The sequence below is a fragment of the Lolium perenne genome, chromosome 2 (assembly GCF_019359855.2).
Source record: "Lolium perenne isolate Kyuss_39 chromosome 2, Kyuss_2.0, whole genome shotgun sequence".
Lineage (NCBI taxonomy): Eukaryota > Viridiplantae > Streptophyta > Magnoliopsida > Poales > Poaceae > Lolium > Lolium perenne.
The window spans coordinates 228,429,003-228,438,374 of NC_067245.2; the positions used below are offsets into that span (position 1 = coordinate 228,429,003).

Below are 9,372 nucleotides of genomic sequence, written 5' to 3' on the forward strand. Positions count from 1 at the left end.
TGGAAAACTGGTCAAAGTGGTCTTCTTCTTCCTGGAAGTAGACCTCCTCCTCCTCCTGGTACTCCTCGGTACTAGCGTCTAAAATACGAATACGGGGTACACAATCATCACACCAAACTAATCTACTAAACTAATGCACAAGCATGGTTCACACATTTAAACTAGCATCACTATTTACTATTAAGTTGGTGGATGTGTTTTTCTTATCAATTAAGAAAAATAATTTCCTCTCATACTAACTTAAATGTTACTTTGAATTAATTAGAGAAATAATTTCCTCTCCTTATCTTATTAAGATTTAATTTCTCTTATGCATAATGTGTGACCTAGGTTGACCCAAGTCAACCTCTTCACACTTAGCATTTGGAGAAAAAGATTTAAATGAGGTGAGCACCTCATACTATTTAATTCTAGCATAACAAAGATTTAATATCACCACAATTCCTATGGGACCTAAATAACCAGAGTCTCCACTTCATTTGGAAATTGTGGTGACAAGATTTAAATGAGGGAAAATCCCACATAAGATTTAGTAATAGTTTTGGACAATATCTTTGACTAGAAAAATAGCCATAAAGGCATTTAAAACAACTAAACCCTGATCATTCAAAGTAAGCATAGCATTTTCTTGTAGAAACAATTAGTATAAGTGAAAAGTGAATTATTGGAGGTGGAATTTACTAAAAAGCATTTATGGTTGATTTTTAAGAATTATTATAAAGCAGAAAAGTCCCTGCCTTGTTTATTTTGTCATTTCATTTCTACAAAAGATCTAGGGTTCTAGTCAGTGGCAAAGTGTAGACCATTTCATAAGGTTTCCAAAAATATAAAGTTTGTAAAATTTGGCCAAGTAGATTTGTCACAATTGAATTTCAAAGTTTGCATCAGATTGTATATTTCATAAACTCTGGAAATTCGAATTTGAATTGGTGGGCTCGCGCGGGAAAAAGAGTTGGGCCGGCCCACTTCGCGTCCAGCGCGAGCAGGCCGTCTGACGGCGGGACCCACACGTCAGCGGAACTAACTTACCGAACCGGTACGGGGAAGGAGAGACGTTGGATCAGGCGATGATCTAACGGCTGGAGGTTGTCGTCGTCGACGGCGAGAGGCAGTGGCGAGCGCGGCGGCAGCAGGGGGTCGGAGCCGTCGTCGGAGCTCCGGCGGTCGTCGGAGGGGTGCGCCGCGTCGTTGTCGATGATGGGGAGGCGCCTGGAAGCAGCGGCGCGTCCTGGGGCGGCCTCCTTCTCCGGCGAGCTTCGGCTACGGGCGGCGGCAACGAGCTAGCAATTGCAGCGGTGTGGTGGCTATCTGGTGAAATTGAGGCGGCGAGGAGAACTCTGGTGAGGTGGGGAAGAGATTGGCGTGCTCAGTTTGGACGGAGGAGTGCTCCTTTTATAGCGGCGAGAGGTGGCTGAGGCGCCCGGCGTGGTTCGCCATGGCCGCCGTCGGTCCAGGGCCGCGAAGAGCCAAGTGATGGGCGCGGAGTGTTGGCGACGTCCATGCGGTGCTGACGCGCTTGATTGTGAGGAAAACGAGGCACTACAGCGGCGGTGAGCTTGACGGGAAGCTTGCAGGTCATGGCGGGAGGGCGTGGACGCGGTCGTCGTCTGCGGCGTTCCCGCGGGCAAGTGGCCGTGTCCAGGCGGTGCAGTGTGCCGTCGCGCGTCTACTGGCGTTGAGAGGGAGTGCGGAGGTGACGCAGGGGCGCGGGGCTTCGTCACGCTCTGGGCGTCCAGGGTGAGCGCCATGCGCGCTCTGGCGCGGCATGGGCGAGTCCTGGGCGTCCCTGGGCGCGCGTGTGCTGACGCGTGTGAACTCGATCTTGGTCAAGGGCTGGCATGAGCTCGTCCAGGGAGGTGAGAGGGAGACGTTTGACACGGTGTGGCATGCTGGAGATGACCAGGTGAGAGGATGGCACGATGAGGCCATGCCATGCCACGGCATGGCATGCTTGAGGTTGTTTAATCCAAACCTTGGTCAGTGCAAGTGGTGGTGATGGTGTGGTGAAGTGAGAGGGAAGCTCCAGGGTGCAGAGAGAGCAAGATTGGACCAAGTCCAAGTAGAAAAATGAGGTATGGGCTTAAGTTAATACCCTGCCTGCAATGTGTTCGACAGAATGCCCGCAAGAAAATTATTTTCGAAATTTGAAATTCTTTTTGGTGGGTTGTATTCCAATATCAAGTGGAGCATTTTGGTGGTGGTGGTGGTCAAAATGGAATTGATATGCAAAATCACATTTTGCATATGATCTTGTTTTTGTGAGAAAGTTCCAACTTTGCTTGCTTCCCATTTGAAATTGGTGATGAATTTGAGGGGGTGGTTTTGGGAAAAGTTGTAGTGCTTGATGTTGTCTTGGATGAGGTGAAAAGGTTTGACAAAGTTTAGAAGTGGAAAGAAAAGAAACAGGGGCTCAAAGTGAGCATCAGACTAAAAATGGCACAAGTGACCATATTGCATGTATGTTGGAATTTGAATTTGATTTTGGTTTGAGTTGAGTTTCTTCACTTCCAAAAGTATTTAAAAGTGTTTAGTAACCATCTTCAACCAATGGTGCAAGCCAAAGTGGTCTAGGTTAGGTATTTGCAAAAATGGCATAGGCCTTATGTGTGTGTAAAGTTGGTTTTATTATTTCTTTTCTATTTTCTTTTTATTTGACTTTGGGTGATCAAGTGATCATTGCTAGGGTTTTAGAGTGAGAGAGAACACATGAGCAAACATCATGGCAATTGCACACTCAAAATAATTCACAAGGTGATCTATATGCATAGACCTATATGATGAGAAAAAGTTTTTGTTTGCCCCAATTTTTGGATTCTTGAAATCTCTCTTGTTCATTTTGTTGAAACTTGGGATGTTACATTTGTATAGGGAATCCACCGAGAATTTGCCATTGGCATGTAGATTCCCTCGAAATTCGTCAGGTGCGTCCGATAGGTGGATATCCTCCAAACGAACAAGTAAGGAGTTCCATGCTACTAGTCGTGGACCCAACAAATCTCGTATGAAAGTCACATCCGGAGGTGAGGTAGCCATTACTGAAGCAATGATATCACTTTTGCGACGGACAATACTATACAAAGCCGGATACTGTTCACATAGGGGGCGGTGCCTAACCAAATATCCTCCCAAAACCGTATTTGTATTCCATCATTAATGGAGAAAGTACCATGACGAAAGAAGAATTTCTTCGATGCCATTAACCCAGCCAAGAAATGCAAATCCCTAGGTTTCCAGATCATTTGGGATAACGCTTTCGAACATATATACTTTCGTCTCAATATAGTTTGCCAAACCCCATCCTCAGTAAGGAGTTTAAACAACCATTTACCTAGTAGAGCTGAGTTCTTGACCTAAAGATCATGAACTCCAAGTCCCCCCTGATCGGTCTACAAACTATGCTCCATTTAACCAGTCAATATTTCTTTTTCTCACTATCCCCTTGCCAAAATAATCTCGATCGATAATGATCGAGTTTTCGTAATACTCCTTTTGGTAGAAGAAAGAAAGATATCATATACAGTACCATGTTTGTCAATATTGAATTAATGAGCATCAGTCTTCCTCCTAAGGATAATAATTTAAATTTCCAACTACTAAGACGCTTTTGTAGTCTTTCCTCAATTATTTTTCATTCGGTATTTGTAAGTCTTCGATAATGAATCAGAATCCCCAAATATCAAATAGGAAACTAGCCTTGTCCACAACCAAACAACTCCGCATAAAGAGTTGCTACATCATGGGCATCGCCGAAAAAAAACAATTTGCTCTTATAGAAATTAATTGTTAGACCCAAAAGTTGCTCAAAGGCCGCCAAAATCAACTTTAGGTTGCGAGATTTTTCAAGATCATGGTCCATAAAAAGAATCATATCATCGGCGTACTGGAGAATGGATAAACCACCATCAACCAGATGTGGTATCACACCTTTAATTTGACCATCAGACTTAGCACGTTCGATCAATATCGCGTATTCGAATCTCCTTCCAAGATAAACTGGGCCTTTGATCTCTAATACCATTTAAGATTCTCTTCGCGAAGTAATGCATCTATTTTCGCATTTAATTGACTTTTCAATTCGATCTCATGCGGAGACAGAGGTCGTATCTCCGCCAACGCCTCTACATCATCTATGATAGACGATACCCGCGTCTTTTCTTTTTTTAAGGATACCGGCAACATGGGCAGCCCATCCTGAGAGGTGTTTGCGCATAGCACGCATCTTTTTATAACACCTTAGAATGGGTGAACTACCCGGAACCGGTCTTTCCCAAACTCTTTTAACCATATTCAGAAAACCCTCCCGATGTAGCCATCCAAGTTCAAATTTGAACGGACGCTTACTCAAAGGTCTAAGCATTCTGGTAGTTAAAAGGATACGAGCATGATTCGATAGTTTTTCAATACATTCTAGTGCGCGAACGGACACCATAGGGAGTTACAAGAGTATTACAAAGTGCAATGGCCTACACCCCATTCACAAAAGAAACAAACTCCTCCTTTTCACCCTCTGATTCTCTAGCCGCTCATCACTAGAATAAAATCTGCTAACACAAGGAAGACTACGACTACATCTGAAGCCTGAGATCTTTCGAAAACTCTGGTTTTCCTGTTGTGCCATATCTTTTTGCAGCAAGGAATGCTGATTGTAGCAATCTCAACTCGGAGTCTCTTTGGGGCGCATCTATGTAATCCATCCCACCAATCACGGAAGGGTTGGTCCGCTGTTGGTGTGCATGAGGGATTGTTTCGGAGGCTTGATCATGGAGTGGGCACACAGAGAGTCCTGGTAAATTCTGACCGGCCAATATGTCACCCGTCCAACATCTATAGCGCAAGCCACATGAAGAATTTTCTTTCAAGAGAGGGGAATCATCCCCATCAAATTCATATTAAAGGGAGGCTAACTTCTGACAAGCGGAGCGAGACCCATCGCTGGACTTTTGGACCGAAGCGGATCGATGCCACAACCTATATATACCTCTTGTAAGCCGCTGGCTAGGGTTTATCAAATATAAGATAACACACGGTGCTTGTTAACATTCTCGGATATATAGTGAAGTTTTGCTGGCTGACGTTTGTGGTTTGTCCACCTCTATGTTGGAGGGATTTTTCACGTTAAAATCTTGTGTCTTCAGTACGATTTTCTTTTCATTTTTCGTTATTTGCTTGTTGCATTTATAACATAGTATGCTGATTTTGCCGAGTATGAGGGAGCCGTTTGCCGGGAGCCTCCAGTAGTAGATATCAGACATGTTTGTGAGAGGTGGCAAGGCTTGCATTTGGGTCCATAGCTAATGGCAAGAACCAAGAAAACTCCTGAGATATCATTGACCCAAGCATCATTGGGTCCAGCTTTTGCCACCGATTTGCGTGGGGCCCTTCCAGGTCGGATGAAAGGCTGGGGCTGTCTGGGCCGCACTTTGCCCGTTGATCCATTTGTCATGCCAGAATAGGGTTAGTTTCCTATCACCTAAATCACATCTCATGGCCGCAAGGAACAATTGAGCGGCAATGGGAGACACCGTCAATTGCAGTCCATTCCAGGTTCTCAAGAGGCCGGACTTCTCTAGTCATATCATCGACGGCTGTGTGCATTAATTGATGCAGATGCCAGGGCGAAGGTCCCCTTAAGAATTAGATGGATATGACTTTATTTTCAAAAAAATTGATGGAGAGGCTGGGACGAAGGTCCCATTTCGAAAAAAAAGTCATATCCATCTAATTCTGAAGGTATCATTCAACAATTTAATATTGTGAATACCTAGCCCGCCAAGATAGATTTTCAGTATTGAGATACTAGGTAGTATCTTTTTCTCTTATCGTATCATAGTATCACGATAGTATGGGGTTTCTATTTTTAAAATATAAGCAACTTTTGCATTATATAAAATAGTTTTCTTGCATATAATTCTGGAAAAACATAGTGCCATGTCATATTGTTCTCGTAATTCAGCTATTCTAGATTTGGAGTCAACACCACATGGGGGATGCAGATGCGGTAAAATAATATGTTTAGTCCATAACAGAAATCAATGAAGAAATTACCTGCTTATAAGGCGTGCTGACCTTAACATGTCGTAAAAGTATCAGGATACTACCGATTAAAGACATGGTATCGCATTTTGACAGCGGTACCACCTGATTAGGATACATTATGCGATGCGTATCGTTTTAGCGCCCAGTAGGATATTAGTATCATAAGATAATAGGATCTATGATACTGACAACCACGCGAGAGATCCCAAGCCCCGGGATTTATCTCTCTTTATTTCCCATACCGAAATCCTTGAGGTGACTTTCTCTTGGAGGCCTCCTGATTTCTCTTTATTCTGCTGCTCTTGGAGGCCTCTTGATATCTCTATGTATCGACCTGTTATAATCGAGATGTACAATAAACGAAGAACGAAAAGTAAAACACTGCAGGGGACACGAGATTTTAACGTGGAAAACCCTTGCAACACACAAGGGAAAAACCACGGGCGCCAGCCAGCAAAACTTCACTATTTCGGTGGTGTTTACAAACGCCGTGGGTGTACAATGATGCGACGAAACCCTAGCGGCGGCTTACAGGAAATATATATAGACGGTGGCAACGATCCGTTCATCAGAAGTTAGCCTCCCTTTAGTATATGAATTTGGATCACAATATAACACGACCCACCAAGGTGAATTTGTCTCGCTCGATCGACGAAAAGCTCTCACGGAACAACAATTTATATGGAGTACAAGAGATGAATTTAGCAGCCGGCGCCCGCAGAAACACAATCCACAAAATAAATGCAAATATCAGAAGTCAATCGACATAGTATAAGAGCTGCGGAATCAGGTGAAGATACGATTCAAGAGAAAGACAGAACTATGCAAACGAACAAGATTACATGGTATTACAAGATATACCCAATTTGATTGGCAATATGCATGCGGATCATACTATCCGACCAACAGGAGCTACAGAAAGTGCAGAAGTAGTGTAAGCGAAGCTGCCAACAAGGAAATTGAAACCGAAAGAGACCCGGAGCTACGCGCGGGCAGGGCATCAGAAGGAGAAGAAGCCTTCCTTGATGCAGAGGGCGCCGACGAGGACGAGCAGGCCGCCGCCCATGCACTGCGTGCTGGTCACCACCGTCTGCTGGTACGCCAGCAGCGTCATGGCGGCGCCGACGCAGCCGATCAGGAGCCCGGTCATGTTCCGGTCCATGCCGTCGTGCTCGGTCGTCTCCTTGCTTTCTCGGCCGATCGAGCTCTTCTTCTTCTTCTTCTTGCTTGGATGCTGTTGAGAGTCTGCGGTGGCCTGGTGGGCGTTGGGGAAATTAAAGCCGCGGAGTCAACGGCTTCGTATGGTTGCTGGTCAGATGGCGTGGAGGGTGTTTAGCTTATGGAGCGCTTGGAGGGCCGGGGGTGTCGTTTTCGGAGCAGGCAAGCGCCATTTGCGGCTCACCGTCGCTCACACGATCGATTCAACGCCCGTGTCTTTTGAGCTCAGCGTCGTTTTGATTTGTTTTCTCACACGTAGTTAGCTGGAACTGGAAGACAGCCGCCCCTCCCGAGAACGAAACTCGAACCCAATCCCAGGCGTAATTGATCCGTTCCGCTGGGCCATCTTCCTGTCCCTGTTAGAACTAGCGACACTGCCGACTCTGCCTGATAGCAAATCGATCCATGTAACTTTTTTCTTCTTTTTTGATTTTCACTTTTTTTTTTCCTTTTTTGACAGGTGGGTCCCACGCGGCAGGAGATACCCTCCCCAATTTTATGCTTTTTGGTTTTTTAATTATTTTTTAATGTGGACTAACACGTGGGCCCTTTATCCACATCAGCAAGGTAGTGCATATTGTTGCCACCTCAGCCCTGACTAGTGGGCTCTACCTGTCAGATTTCTTATCAATTCCTGTTCAATTTGCCAATAGTGCTTTTTTGCTAAAAACTTGGCCAAAAGTGGTTGTTTTTTGTTCCGCAAACGTAAAATGGTGGCGTTCGATAAATTTCAACTATAATGTGGTGGTTTTATGCTATTAACTCCTCCCAGCTGCACCAGATAGTATTTTGTGGCGCCTCGCCCCTTCGAGGGCCTTCAAAGACTAGGGTTCACCTTACGTTGGACCACTCCGTTACGTAAAGCCCCATTACTCACTAGTAGAAAAAGAGGCTTCCAAACGCCCCCATTAGTCCCCAAAATAATCGAACCGCGACTAAAAGAGTCTTTAATCGCGGTTTGGGAGGCGACCCGCGACTAAATGTCTGGGCCCAGCGGGATCGGTCGACAGCTAGTGGACGGGAGGGGCTTTACTCGCGGTTGGCCAGGCCAACCGCGACTAAAGGTCCTCAGGCCTGGCCCGAAGGCCTTTAGTCGTGGTTGGCCAGGCCAACCGGGACTAAAGGCCCATCCCTATAAATGCGGCTCAGCACACTTCACTTAGCCATTTGGTGCCACTCCTACTCACAATATTCACAAGGGGGTGGTGGTTTTGCTTTTGGTTCCTCTTATGCACACAAGGTGTTCGATGAAATGCCTGAGAGCATGAAACAAACATGATATGAAGTGTCCGAGCCACACTTGAGCTTTCTCATTTATTTTTCCTCCTCGATCGCGGTTAGAAACTTGAACCTTTCATGTGTCATTGATAAAATATGCATGTGTGTAGTTCATTGTTTAATTTCTATTATTTGTAGCTAGTTAGTTTAACAAATGCATGATGGTTAATTATATACTTTATATAATAATAATGCAGATGAATCAGCAATGGATGTACGGTAACCGACTCTTCGGCGAGTTCATTATGGGTTTGAAAGATTTCCTTGTAGTGACTAATGCGAACAAGCAGAGGGGTTTTGTTATCTATCCATGTGCTGCCTGTAAGAATCAGAAGGGTTACTCTTCCTCAAGAGACGTTCACCTGCACCTGCTTCGGCACGGTTTCATGCCAAGCTATAATTGTTGGACCAAGCATAGAGAAAGAGGGGTTAGAATGGAAGAAGATGAAGAAGGAGATGATATCATCGATGACAACTATCCTGATCATTTGGGTGATACTTTCATGGAGGATGCTGAAGGTGGGGAAGGTGAAGGGGAAGGTGAAGAAGAGGCACGTGATGAGCCCGCTGATGATCTTGGTCGGACCAATGCTGATGCACGGAGACGCTGTGAAACTGACAAGGAGAGGGAGAATTTGGATCGCATGTTAGAGGATCACAAAAAGTCGTTGTACCCAGGATGCGATAATGGTTTGAAAAAGCTGGGCTGCACACTGGATTTGCTGAAATGGAAGGCACGGGAAGGTGTAGCTGACTCAGGATTTGAAAATTTACTGAAAATGTTGAAAAATATGTTTCCAAAGAATAACGAGTTTCCCGCCAGTACGTACGAAGCAAAGA

General features: G+C 44.9%; 1 protein-coding gene across 1 annotated transcript; it reads right to left on the reverse strand.

Moving 5' to 3' along the window:
• Positions 1 to 6,838: 6,838 nt before the first annotated feature.
• LOC127330480 (uncharacterized) lies at positions 6,839 to 7,423 on the reverse strand. Its single transcript, XM_051356679.2, has one exon. It carries the CDS (start codon positions 7,196 to 7,198, stop codon positions 7,037 to 7,039), a length of 162 nt encoding a protein of 53 aa, XP_051212639.1. The 5' UTR covers positions 7,199 to 7,423; the 3' UTR covers positions 6,839 to 7,036.
• Positions 7,424 to 9,372: the final 1,949 nt, after the last annotated feature.